Genomic DNA, 15519 nt, shown 5'->3' on the forward strand with positions numbered 1-15519 from the left:
TGAACGCATACCATGGTTATATTTTTACATACCCCTATCCATGTAGGCCTATACATCAGCTTATTAACTATGTAACACTGAGTGATGCTTTTCCATGTACTGTTTGACTGACACTTTCTCCCTCCCTCCCTCCCTTGTAGGTCCATGCTCTATAATGGTTCGGAGGTCATCAGAGATTTAGAGTGGGTGATCTTTGACGAGGTTCACTACATCAATGATGCTGAGGTAACGGAGAAGCCTCACTCTCAAAACCTTCCTCTCTCACTGTTTTGGTCAATCACACGTGTCACTAAATCTCATTCTCTTCCATTTTCTTTCCCTCCCTTTTTGTCTTTCTCTCCCTATTAGAGAGGAGTGGTGTGGGAGGAGGTTCTGATCATGTTACCCGACCATGTCAGCATTATTCTTCTGAGTGCCACTGTCCCCAACGCTGTGGAGTTCAGTGAGTGGGTCGGGTACGTTGTCAACTATTGCCTACTGTTCTCCTGATCACCACACCTTAACACCTGTCATCACCAAACCCAAAGCATGTACACTATATATACAAAAGTATGTGGAAACACCTTCAAATTACTGGATTTGGCTATTTCAGCCACACCTGTTGCTAACAGGTGTATAAAATCGAGCACACAGCCATGCAATCTACATAGACAAACATGTGCAGTAGAATGGCCTTACTGAAGAGCTCAGTGACTTTCAACGTTGCACCGTCATAGAATGCCACCTATCCAACAAGTCAGTTTGGCAAATTTCTGTCCTGCTAGAGCTGCCCCGGTCAACTGCTAGAGCTGCCCCGGTCAACTGAAGTGCTGTTATTGTGAAGTGGAAACGACTAAGAGCAACAACGGCTCAGCCGCAAAGTGGTAGGCCATACAAATCAAAATCAAATCCAATTTTATTGGTCAAATACACGTTTAGCAGATGTTATTGCGGGTGTAGTGAAATGCTTGTGTTTCTAGCTCCAAGAGTGCAGTAATATCTAACAAGTAATATCTAACAATTTCACAACAATACACACAAATCTAAAGTAAAGGAATGGAATTAAGAATATATTAATATTTGGAAGAGCAATGCCAGAGCGGCATAGACTAAAATACTGTAGAATAGAACATAATACAGTATACACTACCGTTCAAAAGTTTGGGGTCACTTAGAAATGTCCTTGTTTTTGAAAGAAAAGCAAATTTGTTGTCCATTTAAAATAACATAAAATTGGTCAGAAATACAGTGTAGACATTGTTCATTTTGTGAATGACTATTGGAGCTGGAAATGGCAGATTTTTAATGGAATATCTACATAGGCGTACAGAGGCCCATTATCAGCAACCATCACTGTTATTTTAATGGACAAAAAATATGCTTTTCTTTCAAAAACAAGGACATTTCTAAGTGACCCCAAACTTTTGAATGGTAGTGTATACATAGAGATGAGTAATGCAAAATATGTAAACATTATTAAAGTGACTAGTGTTCCATTATTAGAGTGGCCATTGATTTCAAGTCTATGTATATAGGGCAGCAGTCTCTAAGGTCCTAGTGATGGCTATTTAACAGTCTGATGGCCTTGAGATAGAAGCAGTTTTTTAGTCTCGGTCCCAGCTTTGATGCACCTGTACTGACCTCGCCTTCTGGATGGTAGCGGGGTGAACATGCAGTGGCTCGGGTGGTTGTTGTCCTTGATGATCTTTTTTGCCTTTGTGACATCGGGTGCTGTAGGTGTCCTGGAGGGCAGGTAGTTTGCCCCCGGTGATGCGTTGGGCAGACCGCACCACCCTGTGAGGAGCCCTGTGATTGCGGGCGGTGCAGTTGCCGTACCAGGCGGTGATACACCCCGACAGGATACTCTCAATTGTGCATCTGTAAAAGTATGAGGGTTTTAGGTGCCAAGCCAAGTTTCTTCAGCCTTCTGTTGCGCCTTCTTCACCACAATGTCTGTGTGGGTGGACCATTTCAGTTTGTCAGTGATATGTATGCTGAGGAACTTGCTTTCCACCTTCTCCACTGCGGCCCCGTCGATGTGGATAGGGGGGTGCTCCCTCTGCTGTTTCCTGAAGTCCACGATCACCTCCTTTATTTTGTTGACGTTGAGTGAGAGGTTATTTTCCTGGCACCACACTCCCAGAGCCTATAGGGAGGAGGTGAGGGCCATGTCGTCATTGTTGGTAAACAGACCTACTACTGTTGTGTCGTCTGCAAACTTGATGATTGAGTTGGAGGCGTGCGTGGCCACGCAGTCAAAGGTGAACAGGGAGTACAGGAGGGGGCTGAGCACACTCCCTTGTTGGGCCCCTGTGTTGAGCTCACAGAATGGGACCGCTGAAGTGCATAGCGCGTAAAAATCTTCTTTCCAAACTGCCTCTGGAAGCAACGTCAGCACAAGAACTGTTCGTCGGGAGCTTCATGAAATGGGTTTCTATGGCCGAGCAGCCACACACAAGCCTAAGATCATCATGCGCAATTCCAAGCGTCGGCTGGAGTGGTGTAAAGCTCGCCACCATTGGACTTTGAAGCAGTGGAAATGGGTTCTCTGGATTGATGAATCACGCTTCACATTCTGGCAGTCCAACAGATGAATCTGTGTTTGGCGGATGCCGGGAGAACGCTACCTGCCCCAATGCATAATGCCATCTGTAAAGTTTGGTGAGGAGGAATAATAGCCTGAACCATGAAAAACAGCCCCAGACCAAGCCCCTTAGTTCCAGTGAATGGAAATCTTAACGCTACAGAATACAATGACATTCTAGACAATTCTGTGCTTCCAACTTTGTGGCAACAGTTTGGGGAAGGCCCTTCCCTGTTTCAGCATGACAATGCCCCCGTGCACAAAGCGAGGTCCATACAGAATTGTTTTGTTGAGATCGGTGTGGAAGAAGTTGACTAGCCTGCACAGAGCCCTGACCTCAACCCCATCGAACACCTTTGGGATGAATTGGAATGCCGAGCCAGGCCTAATCACCCACAACATCAGAGCCCGACCTCACTAATGCTCTTGTGGCTGAATGTTCCAACATCTAGTGGAAAGCTATTCCAGAAGAGTGGAGGATGTTATAGCAGCAAAGGGGGGACCAATTCCATATTAATGCCCATGATTTTGGAATGAGATGTTCAACGAACAGGTGTCCACTTTTGGTCATGTAGTGTATGTTGGGAAAGACACTGTTAAACCATGCATGTTTTCGTGAGTACATGACCTACTGAGTCTAAAACTAGGGCCCAGAGTTTTTCCTATCTCTAGGACCCAGAGTATTTGTTGGTCAAGTCATGTGGTTAGAAAAAACTCCTGACCCTAGTTAAAGTACAGTAATAGCCGTTGCTATGGTCACAGTATGGAGCATGTATAGTGTGTGTTGTGGTTGGCCTGTAGTCTATGAATGGAATGATGTCTTTGAGTTGTGTACGGATGCTTTAGTTTCTCCACTCCCTTCCTATCTCCTCTCCAGGCGCATTAAAAAGAAGCACATCTATGTGATCAGCACAGCGAAGAGACCTGTGCCTCTGGAGCACTACCTGTACACAGGCAACAGCACCAAGACCCAGAAGGAGATGTTCCTACTGCTGGACCCTTCGGGCAACTTCCAAACCAAAGGGTAAGTACACGCGCACACACACACACACACCTGGCCTCATAACAGCTTGGATGGTAATCCGAAAATTATCGATACCGACCGAACCGACAATTTATCCAGGACGTTTTACTGATATCGATAATAAAGATAAGTAGCCTTTTACTAGAGGAATGTGATGTTTGAAAGGAAATGTCTGCTACTATTGCTAACAGGACAATTGATAGCCACTGCATTCAAAGTAGTAGCAGTAGTAGTTTCAAAGGTAATATAAAAAAGGAACTGGTGCACATTAACGTTGTAAACTTATCGTTCAATTGATCATTATCGTGATAATCAGTCAATATATAGTGATATGGCTTTTTGTCCATATCGCCCAGCTCTAGTTGTCATGGAGAGTAATGTAGTGATCACTTTTTAATGTTGGTGGCTTCTTTGTTTTTAAGGTACTATGCTGCTATAGATGCCAAGAAGGAACGCACCAGTAAACACGCACAGTCCTTTGGGACGAAAAATTCATCTCAGAACACTACACCTAATCAGGTACAGAATATCATCCCTACTCTCTCTGGGCTCTATTTTAACAAACCTAACACAATGGTAAATATAAGAGCTGGCAGTAGCACTATAGGTTTGGTGGTGTGTCAGAAATATTGTTGCTATTTTCACAACCGTAATTGTGGGCGCAGTTCCTTGCGGTGGCGCGAAACGGCTGGGTTTTGACGAGTAAACAAGTTGTAGGTGTGTCGAGGCTTGCCCGCTCACTGGTCAATCAGAACGTGCTTCATGGCTAAATACAGTGGGGAGAACAAGTATTTGATACACTGCCGATTTTGCAGGTTTTCCTACTTACAAAGCATGTAGAGGTCTGTAATTTTTATCATAGGTACACTTCAACTATGAGAGACGGAATCTAAAACAAAAATCCAGAAAATCACATTGTATGATTTTTAAGTAATTAATTTGCATTTTATTGCATGACATAAGTATTTGATCACCTACCAACCAGTAAGAATTCCGGCTCTCACAGACCTGTTAGTTTTTCTTTAAGAAGCCCTCCTGTTCTCCACTCATTACCTGTATTAACTGCACCTGTTTGAACTCGTTACCTGTATAAAAGACACCTATCCACACACTCAATCAAACAGACTCCAACCTCTCCACAATGGCCAAGACCAGAGAGCTGTGTAAGGACATCAGGGTTAAATTGTAGACCTGCACAAGGCTGGGATGGGCTACAGGACAATAGGCAAGCAGCTTGGGGAGAAGGCAACAACTGTTGGCGCAATTATTAGAAAATGGAAGAAGTTGAAGATGACGGTCAATCACCCTCGGTCTGGGGCTCCATGCAAGATCTCACCTCGTGGGGCATCAATGATCATGAGGAAGGTGAGGGATCAGCCCAGAACTACCCGGCAGGACCTGGTCAATGACCTGAAGAGAGCTGGGACCACAGTCTCAAAGAAAACCATTAGTAACACACTACGCCGTCACAGATTAAAATCCTGCAGCGCACGCAAGGTCCCCCTGCTCAAGCCAGCGCATGTCCAGGCCTGTCTGAAGTTTGCCAATGACCATCTGGATGATCCAGAGGAGGAATGGGAGAAGGTCATGTGGTCTGATGAGACAAAAATAGAGCCTTTTGGTCTAAAATCCACTCGCCGTGTTTGGAGGAAGAAGAAGGATGAGGACAACCAAGAACACCATCCCAACCGTGAAGCATGGAGGTGGAAACATCATTCTTTGGGGATGCTTTTCTGCAAAGGGGACAGGGCGACTTCACCGTATTGAGGGGAGGATGGATGGGGCCATGTATCGCGAGATCTTGGCCAACAACCTCCTTCCCTCAGTAAGAGCATTGAAGATGGGTCGTGGCTGAGTCTTCCAGCATGACAACAACCCGAAACACACAGCCAGGGCAACTAAGGAGTGGCTCCGTAAGAAGCATCTCAAGGTCCTGGAGTGGCCTAGCCAGTCTCCAGACCTGAACCCAATAGAAAATCTTTGGAGGGAGCTGAAAGTCCGTATTGCCCAGCGACAGCCCCGAAACCTGAAGGATCTAGAGAAGGTCTGTATGGAGGAGTGGGCCAAAATCCCTGCTGCAGTGTGTGCAAACCTGGTCAAGAACTACAGGAAACGTATGATCTCTGTAATTGCAAACAAAGGTTTCTGTACCAAATATTAAGGTCTGCTTTTCTGATGTATCAAATACTTATGTCATGCAATAAAATGCAAATTAATTACTTAAAAATCATACAATGTGATTTTCTGGATTTTTGTTTTAGATTCCGTCTCTCACAGTTGAAGTGTACCTATGATAAAAATTACAGACCTCCACATGCTTTGTAAGTAGGAAAACCTGCAAAATCGGCAGTGTATCAAATACTTGTTCTCCCCACTGTATGTGGTTGCTTCAAGTTTTTTTTAATATCACCTTTATTTCACTAGGCAAGTCAAAAGTTAAATAAAGGTCAAATAAAAACATGTGGCCACCAGTGTCCTTAAAACCAGGACGGTGAATCATTCTAATAAGTTTGCTTATTTTTCGTTTAATTTTATTAAAACCAGTCTGTTTTTTTATTATATTATAAAATCGGCAGGATAAAAAAGACACAACACATTGCTGTTGAACCAGCCTGCTTTTATAGTAGGCCATGGGTACGGGCTTGGGTTTTGAACATATGAAACGGAAAACAAGCAATTGTTACAGGAAAATAATTTCTAAATACAATGTTCACCGGTATTCACAGAGGTTCTCATCTGTCTTCTCATGATGGACATGGACACATGTAGCCTTCATCAAGGAGGGGGTTTTACACACGTCTGAAATGGAGCTGTATGGCTCAAATAATGTAGGCCTACCTACAATACATACAGTTCATTCAGAAAGTATTCAGAACCCTTGACATTTTCCACATTTTGTTACGTTACAGCCTTATTCTAAAAAAAAAATTTGTTTAAATATTTTTTCCATTATCAATTTACACACAATACATACCCCATAATGACAAAGCAGAACAGGTTTTTAGAATTTTTTGCAAAATTATTACAAATAAAAAACATACCTCATTTACATACAGTACCAGCCAAAAGTTTGGACACACCTATTCATTCCAGGGTTTTTCTTTATTTGTACTATTTTCTACATTGTAAAATAATAGTGAAGACATTATGCACTGCTCTGATTTGAGCCTGCTTCCTCCATCTTTGAATTCAAATTCAATTAAAATCTTCTCCATCACATACTGCCCCTTTCGTTTTAGGCTACGTTTCTTTTAAGGTTGCATAAATCATAAAATGTGTCATAAATAATTTAACTTATGCAATGTAGAGATACGAAGGGAGGGATGTTGAGACATACAGTACCAGTCAAAAGTTTGGACACACCTACTCATTCCAGGGTTTTTCTTTATTTTTACTATGTTCTACATTGTAGAAAATTAGTGAAGACAACAAAACTATGAAATAACACCTATGGAATCATGTAGTAACCAAAAAAGTGCTAAACAAATCAATATATATTTTATATTTGAGTTTCTTCAAAGTAGCAACCCTTTGCCTTGATGACAGCTTTGCACACTCTTGGCATTCTCTCAACCAGCTTCATGAGGAATGCTTTTCCAACAGTCTTGAAAGATTTCCCACATATGCTGAGCACTGGTTGGCTGCTTTTCCTTCACTCTGCGGTCCAACTCATCCCAAACCATCTCAATTGGGTTGAGGTCGGGTGATTGTGGAGGCCAGGTCATCTGATGCAGCACTCCTTCATTCTCATCTTGGTCAAATAGCCCTTACACAGCCTGGAGGTGTGTTTTGGGTTATTGTCCTGTTGAAAAACAAATGATAGTCCCACTAAGCGCAAACCAGATGGGATGGTGTATCGCTGCAGAATGCTGTGGTAGCCATGTTGGTTAAGTGTGCCTTGAATTCTAAAGAAATCGCTGACAATGTCACCAGCAAAGCAGCCCCACATCTCCTCCTCCATGGTTCACGGTGGGAACCACACATGCGGAGATCATCCGTTCACCTACTCTGCCTCAAATTTGGAGTCATCAGACCAAAGGACAGATTTCCACCGTTCTAATGTCCATTGCTCGTGTTTCTTGGCCCAAGCAAGTCTCTTCTTCTTCTAGGTGTCCTTTAGTAGTGGTTTCTTTGCAGCAATTCGACCATGAAGACCTGATTCACTCAGTCCCTCTAAACAGTTGATGTTGAGATGTGTCTGTTACTGGAACACTGTGAAGCATTTATTTGGGCTGCAATCTGAGGTGCAGTTAACTCTAATGAACTTATCCTTTGCAGCAGAGGTAACTCTGGGTGTGTGTAGATTGATGAGGGAAAAAAACTATTGAATTCATTTTAGAATAAGGCTGTAATGTAACAATCCTTTCCGTATGCACTGTAGATTGAAAGGGAATGTCAGCTCACAGTTTTGCTCCCCTGAAACTTTATGTTTAAAAAGAGCTTTTGTGATTTAAGATTCATTTCCAAGCAGTCTCACGAGCCAAACCATTTAGCGACAGTCTTGACTATTTGGCGATTGCAATGGGTAGGACCCCCAAAACAATTGCCTTCATTGAGAGCAGTTGAGGCTATATTGGTTTTTAATCAAATAAAATGAAATTGGGAGAAGAAAAAAAATATATTTTTAAATACGAAGTATACAGGCAACGAAAGCACATTACTCTTGTTCCATGTGCAAATGGGCAGTGTGCTTCACAGCTAGATAAGCTGCCTCTGCTGTCAAAATTCATGCCATAACCAACCTCGTTACCGCTTAAACCAGCTTTTGGTGGTTCTTAAACATCCCTACCAGCACTGCCTGCAATTAGCACTTTGGCACTCAAATATTTCCACCCCTCCCATCTGAGCAAAAGTGAGCTGATTTAAAGACAGGTAAATTACCAATCCTTGTGCAAGTTTGAAAATAAAAGAGAGCTGGCTTTAACAGGTCGAAATTGCCAATGAACATACGTTTGACACTAGCACCGCCTTAATGCCAGCCGAACATAGAGCCCTCTCTCTCTGTCTCCTTTACCCTCTCTGTCACTCATCCCCATCGTAGGACTTCTGCCAGTCTTTGAACATCTTCTCTACTTTGCCAGTTCTCCATGGGCCATCTTCTCCCTGTATCATTTCTTTACTCTTTCCCTCTCGCCATTTTCTCACCCCTCTCTCCATCTCTCTCCACCAGGACCGGGCAGTGTGGCTTTCCCTCCTCCACTTCCTGTCCCAGCGCCAGCAGACCCCCGTGGTGGCGTTCACCTTCTCCAGGACGCGCTGCGACGACAATGCCCGCTCTCTAACCTCCATGGACCTCACCAGCTCGGTGGAGAAGAGCGAGATCCACTCCTTCTTCCAGAAGAGCCTGAGACGCCTCAGGGGAGGGGACCGCCAGCTGCCCCAGGTAGGGTGCACTCTGGCTGGGGCCTGTTGTCTGGGAGAACTAAGACCTGCCTATCATGTTCTATTGTTCCTTGGAAAATGTTTCATGCAACCATCAGCAATGCAATGAAATCGGCTCACAGGACTGCGGAATTATTCATTCCATATTATAGCCAATTGTAGCACGTAGATTGAACTTTTGGACATATACCCTAGGAGTTGTTGTTACAAACTCCTCCTATGTTGTAGATCCTGTTGATCAGGGACCTACTGAAGAGGGGTATCGGTGTGCATCACAGTGGCATCCTGCCAATCATGAAGGAGGTCATTGAGATGCTGTTCTCGCGGGGGCTAGTAAAGGTGAATCTTATTGGTCCGTTTTTGGAATCAGTGTGACAATTTGTGAATATCTTGAAATGACATGTCTGATTATTAGTCCCAACTTACCTACCTATGTCATCAACTCAAAATGTGTTTAAAGTGCGTTTAACAAAGTCTTAACACACTTTACAATAAACGTGTCTCCCTCAGGTTCTGTTTGCCACTGAGACGTTTGCTATGGGAGTGAACATGCCTGCGAGGACAGTGGTGTTTGACAGCATACGGAAACACGATGGCACCGGCTTCAGAAACCTGCTACCTGGTACGCTCTCTTCCCCCCTCACACGTTTATATACACAACATTAAGGGTGTAATGGTACCCGTATTAGTACCGAACCATTCGGTACGGGGACCTCTATTCGGTCTACACGGTAAACCCGGAATAAAATTATAATACAAATAAACTCACCAGGCCTATAGGCTATGCCGATGCTGCTTTATAAGTCTCTTGAGTTTTTTTTATTTATTTCACCTTTATTTAACCAGGTAGGTGGTAATTAAAGCAACTTCAGCCTATGTGCGAGTTGTAATCAAAATTCAAATCTTAATTTGGCTCATTTCAAACGGTCCTTTTGCGAGGGGCAGCCGGGATCTAGTTCTTTACTATGGTGAGTGGTGGGGTCGATTAACCAGGAGGATTCTTCTCCATTGTTACAATCTCCAGTTTGGGAACATTTTGGCTTCCCAGTAGATTACAGTGGCGATGGACAGAGAGAGTATGTCTCCACTGCTCAACGAGAATAACCTATGCAGCTGCCAACACCTCAAACATGTTGACACATTTACGCCGACATCACCCCAGTATTCCTACCACCGGAACAGGTGGGAAACACAAAAAGAACAACACAACTTTGTCTCCCCTCTGCATTCAAGCAGCCCTTCGGCAGCTGATTCTGACCAGGCCCCCAAAAAATAAAAGGTAACATTATGTTTATAGCCACGGACATGCGCCCATTGTCGGTGGTTGAGAAGAATAGGGAGGTTCAGCACCTTGTGAAAGTGCTTGAGCCACGTAACGAACTACACCCTCTCACACCCGTTTCAGCAAACAGGTAGTACCACCTCTAAATAAGCAAGCTAAAGGTGTCAATGAAGTTGTCAATGAATTTGCCAATACACCCTGTGTTGCGCTTACTACAGATGGATGGCAGTCCAGGTCTACAGAGAGCTACTTAACAGTAACAGCCCATCACATTTCTGCGGAACGGGGAATGAGAAGTACCGTGCCACAGACACGCCCCCTTTATGAGTCACACAAGTGCGCATATTTTCCTCTTTGTTAGAAAACATTCTAGCATAGGCCAATACAATGTTTGAGCCATGTTTACATGTTGATTTCACACAGATATTGCACTTTATTTTTGTGTTGTTGTTGTTGAGTGATCTTGTGTTTTCATTTAAGAAAATATAACGTGTTGGTATTCAAAAATCAACTCCATTTTCCTGCTGTACTGAAACCGAACCATGACTGCAATACCTCCCAAACCATGGTGAAACGTTACAACCGTACTTAACATCCTTTTCATTCTCTCTCTCTCTTTCGCTCTCTCTCGCTCTCTCTCGCTCTCTCTCTGTCAGTCTGACTTTTTCTGTCTGTGTCTGTCTCTCTGCCTGCCTCTGTCGGTCTGATAGAAAAGCAGAGCATGATGCTTACAGGCAGTATTTTAATCTGATGTCACTTCAATCTCTCTCTCGCTTTCTCTCTGATATTTGAGTGGAAAGGAGAAAATAGAATGGATGTTTTTCTACATGTTTAAGAGCTCTTAGTTCCGTATGACTAACCTCTTTGCCGCTGTCGCTCTCTCTCTCTTTCTGTCGCTCTCTCTCTTCTCGCTCTCGCTCTCTCTCAGGTGAGTATATCCAGATGGCTGGTAGAGCGGGTAGGAGAGGTCTGGACGCCACAGGCACTGTCATCATCCTCTGCAAGTCAGGGGTACATGACATGGGGGACCTAAATGTCATGATGCTGGTAAGGCTTCCATCAGAATGTACTGTTGTCTTCCATTCAATACCACTACATCAGTGGACCACTGGTGGTCTGTGATACATTTTTTTAAATGTATTTTTGTGATGAAGTTTATATAATTTTTTTGGTTGACAGGACAAACCAACACAAACAGACATTGAACACATACACATGTATCCCCCCCCATCCCCCTCCCCTTCCCACCCCCCTTCCCACCTGCAGGACCTGGTTACTTGAGTGCATATATCAAAGTACTGATTTTAAACTGTTGAGTGTTGTAGTCCACATGCTAATATTTTCAGATTTTGCACCATGCGGTCGAGAGATTGACAGTTTAAGTTGTGCAATGTCCATGAATGAGGAAATCCGTTGCTGATGTGGCAGAATGTGTGGGGCTTGCCATCGTAAGGCAACCATTCTCTTGGCTGCTGTTAAGCCGGCAAGCCAAATCCTTCTTTGCCTGTACGTTAGGTTCAGCGAAGTCATCATTAAGCAGTAGCACATTGGGAAGACTGGGGATGGATTTAGACAAAAATAATGATGAAGCCACAGATTTGCCAAAAGGAGGAAAAAACCATACAGACGGGGGTTGAATTTATGTTCATCTGAAAAAGAGTCTCATAACTCGTGTGCCAAATTGTAGTGGGGTGATTTGGTGATTTTGTGTTTCTTGATGAGAATGTTAATGTTGGACCTGACGGTGCTCCAGTTAACATCTACTGTTGGTATATCTTAGTTCTGTTTTGAATTGATTGGTGATATGTTGCTTTGAGCAGGAATATATATCCTTTGGTGAAGACTATGCCCTAACTTGCCTTTGCTGTTAATATAAGATACTTGATTTGAACCCCTTGGTACTCTGTAAGCACATAGAGCAGAAGGAAGCTGCAAAAAATATATACAATTTAAGAACCAGGTAGATCGTCATTCTTTTTCAGGTCTATTTTTATTAGATTTTTTCTTCCAAAAAGGAAAGATAAGGGAATATCTCGTCAGTTGTACAACTGAATGCATTCAGCTGAAATCTGTCTTCCGTATTTAACCCAACGTCTCTGAATAAGAGAGGCTGCCTTAATCGAAGTCCACGTCATCGGTGCCCTGGGAGTAGTTGTTGCTGAGTTTTAACTGCCTTGCTCAAGGGCTGAACAGCAGATTTTCCCACCTTGCTGGCTTGGGGATTCGTGACTGTTCGATTACTGGCCCAATACTCTTCTTAAACACTAAGCTACCTGCCACAGTTGGGAGTATTAATGATTTTTTACTTTTCGCAATACAAATTGTTTAATAAACATCCATCTGTAATAATAGGCCTTTAATTAATCTCTTACATTCACATATCAAACTGATTTTAAATTTGACCGCAAAAATATTTTTTGTTAAAAAAAAATTGACACTGATATGGTGGTCCCCGGAAAGAAACATTTTGGGAATAGCTGCACTACGTCAGTCACTTCGTTTATACAAGGGTATTACTTGGCTTACATTTCCCAAGGGTGAGGGGATGGCTCATATAATTAAAAAGGGATTGCTATTCTACTAAGGATAATAAAAATCCCATATTTCGTATTTAAATCCGAAATCCCTCAACAGTTTCCATCAAGCTCGCCCTGTAAGTGCTCCTCCATTGTACAGAACATAGGCTACACACCAATTGGCATCCTATGCCCTATGTAGCGCACTACTTTTGACTGGGGCCCATAGGGAACTGGTCAAAAGTAGTGCCCTATGTAGGTTTTGGGAATAGGTTACCATTTGGGAAACAGCCATTCACTGCTCCTCTAGGTTTGCTGCACGCTAGCTTGTACAGTATAAACAAGTGCCTCATTAAACTCTCAAGGGACTTATTTTAAACCAACCTCTTTAATGTGGGGCTTTGGAGTGGACTATTTCCTTCCTGAATTGATCCTCCTGTTGCTAGATCAAGGATATGAAAATCCTCTAAACTGTTCTGTAGAAAACATGATTATATCTCCCTATCACTCTCTCGCTGCCAACTGCCATCGTGGATCAATTGTTGGATCAATTGTTTTAGCCTTATGCTAACAGTCATTTGCTCGATAGCAGCGGTAACTAATCGCTAACTGTTACTGTACAACTATGGCCCCGAGTTTTTCCTGATCAGATCATCTGGAAAGAATGTAGGGCTCTCTTTAAGTTGTTTGCTTTGCTAAATGCTAACTGTAACTGTCTATATGATTAAGAAATGCTCAACTTCATCCTCCGTACCTCCACCCTGTGTGTTCTAGCACTAACCTTTCTCAATCAACATTGAAAGGTTCCTGCTCCATTACCTCCATTTCTTATTCTTTTTCGTGTGTACAACATAGTAGCGATATGAATTTCAATGACACTTCTTCTTTGCCGTCAAGGGGAAGCCCACAGTGCTGCAGTCCCAGTTCAGGCTGACCTACACCATGATCCTCAACCTGCTGCGTGTGGAAGCCCTCCGAGTCACCGACATGATGAGGAGGAGCTTCTCTGAGAGCCACAGAGACACACAGGTACTGTACTACATTACCCACAAGCACTTGGGACAAAATTCTAGAGATAATGGATAACAGTTGAGGACTACCAGTTTAAAAAGAAAATGTGACTACATTTAAAAACAAAATGGAGATCAGCTTTAATATTGCAGATAGATTGTGGCTTCCATCAATGTAATTGTCTGCATCATTTCCAATCCCCCGTATATTTTTTTGTAAATATAGAATATGGAATTCGAGCTCCTTTATCAAAGGTCCATTCAGCTTTTGATGGCAGGAGTCAGAACAGGAATATTGTCCGTAATATACATATTTGACATCACATCTATTTATGCTTACTGATGATCTACATTCATTTACATTCCTTTAGATCTTCCAACATAAAGTCTCTCTCCAACCTGCGTTTGTATGTATTTGTGTGTGTTTATCAGAGGGGTAAAAGCAGAAGACAAATTCCCAGCGCATATGAACTAATAATAAAAGTATATCTTATATTTTCGTCCTTCTCTCAGGCCCATGAGCAGCAGATTGGTCAGTTGAAACAGACCCTGTCCTCTCTCCCTCCTCTGGACACGGAGGGTCAGCTGTCTGACCTACTGCCGTACTACTACACTGTCACTGAGCTACGCCTCACCGCTGAGGCGCTGCAGGTACACACACAACATACTGTAAAGACACACACATGCACAAAGACACACACGTGCCCACAGACAGACACTCACTTATGTATAACACACACTATCTTAAAACACTCAAGCTCAAACCACATCACAAAACAACTGAATATAATTGAAGGTGCAAAAGTGTCATAATTATTATATATATATTTTTTTAAACATCACTAAGATTTGTTAATTGTCCGTCTGTCATCTTTCAGTGTGCTGTTCTGGGGTCTGTGAATGGGTTGAAAGCTCTTTCCGTGGGACGAGTGGTAGTGGTCAACAACAAACAGCACTTCAACGCCCTCGGAGTCATCCTACAGGTGTGTGTGTGTGTTTTAATTTTTAAATTTTCTTTTTTTTTTATAGGTGACAAAGCCATGTAATGCAGTTATCATTCTCCTTTCTCACTCCTCCTCTCGTCCTTCATTTCTTTAATTTCTCTCCCAGGTTTCCAGTGACTCAGTGAATCGTACGTTTACTGCTCTCATCATCTGTGAGAAAGGCAACGAGGAGGGAGGAGGGGACAGCCCCAACGGCAGTGCCTTCCCCCACCTCTACAACACTGCCCTCTTTACACCTGAAGGTCAGTTCATGCGCACATATTTATGCACACACACACACACACACACACACACACACTGATTGATGCTCAACCTCTCCTATTAGCGACGAACAGTACAAGTCAAACGTTTGGACACACTTACTCATTCCAGGATTTTTCTTTGTTTTTTAAAACTATTTTCTACATAGTGAAGACCAAATAATGAAGACCATAAAAGTGTTAAACAAATCAAAATGTATTTTATGTTTGAGTTTCTTCAAAGTAGCCATCCTTTGCCTTGATGACAGCTTTGCACACTCTTGGCATTCTCTCAACCAGCTTCATGAGGAATGCTTTTCCAACAGTCTTGAAGGAGTTCCCACGTATGCTGAGCACTTGTTGGCTGCTTTTCCTTCACTCTGCGGTCCAACTCATCCCAAACCATCTCAATTGGGTTGAGGTCAGGTGATTGTGGAGGCCAGGTCATCTGATGCAGCACTCCATCACTCTCCTTCTTGGTCAAATAGCCCTTATACAG

General features: G+C 43.0%; 1 protein-coding gene across 1 annotated transcript in view; it reads left to right on the forward strand.

Moving 5' to 3' along the window:
• LOC139558771 (superkiller complex protein 2-like) overlaps window positions 1-15519 on the forward strand; it is a 42654-nt gene that overhangs the window by 5479 nt on the left and 21656 nt on the right. The window contains exons 12-23 of the mRNA XM_071374194.1: window positions 141-225; window positions 349-455; window positions 3441-3587; window positions 4010-4106; window positions 8758-8970; window positions 9198-9308; window positions 9480-9591; window positions 11180-11298; window positions 13665-13796; window positions 14291-14428; window positions 14656-14760; window positions 14888-15023. Coding sequence (XP_071230295.1) covers window positions 141-225; window positions 349-455; window positions 3441-3587; window positions 4010-4106; window positions 8758-8970; window positions 9198-9308; window positions 9480-9591; window positions 11180-11298; window positions 13665-13796; window positions 14291-14428; window positions 14656-14760; window positions 14888-15023 — 1502 coding nt within the window. The remainder of the gene's footprint in view (window positions 1-140; window positions 226-348; window positions 456-3440; window positions 3588-4009; window positions 4107-8757; window positions 8971-9197; window positions 9309-9479; window positions 9592-11179; window positions 11299-13664; window positions 13797-14290; window positions 14429-14655; window positions 14761-14887; window positions 15024-15519) is intronic.

Source organism: Salvelinus alpinus, chromosome 29 (assembly GCF_045679555.1).
Source record: "Salvelinus alpinus chromosome 29, SLU_Salpinus.1, whole genome shotgun sequence".
NCBI lineage: Eukaryota > Metazoa > Chordata > Actinopteri > Salmoniformes > Salmonidae > Salvelinus > Salvelinus alpinus.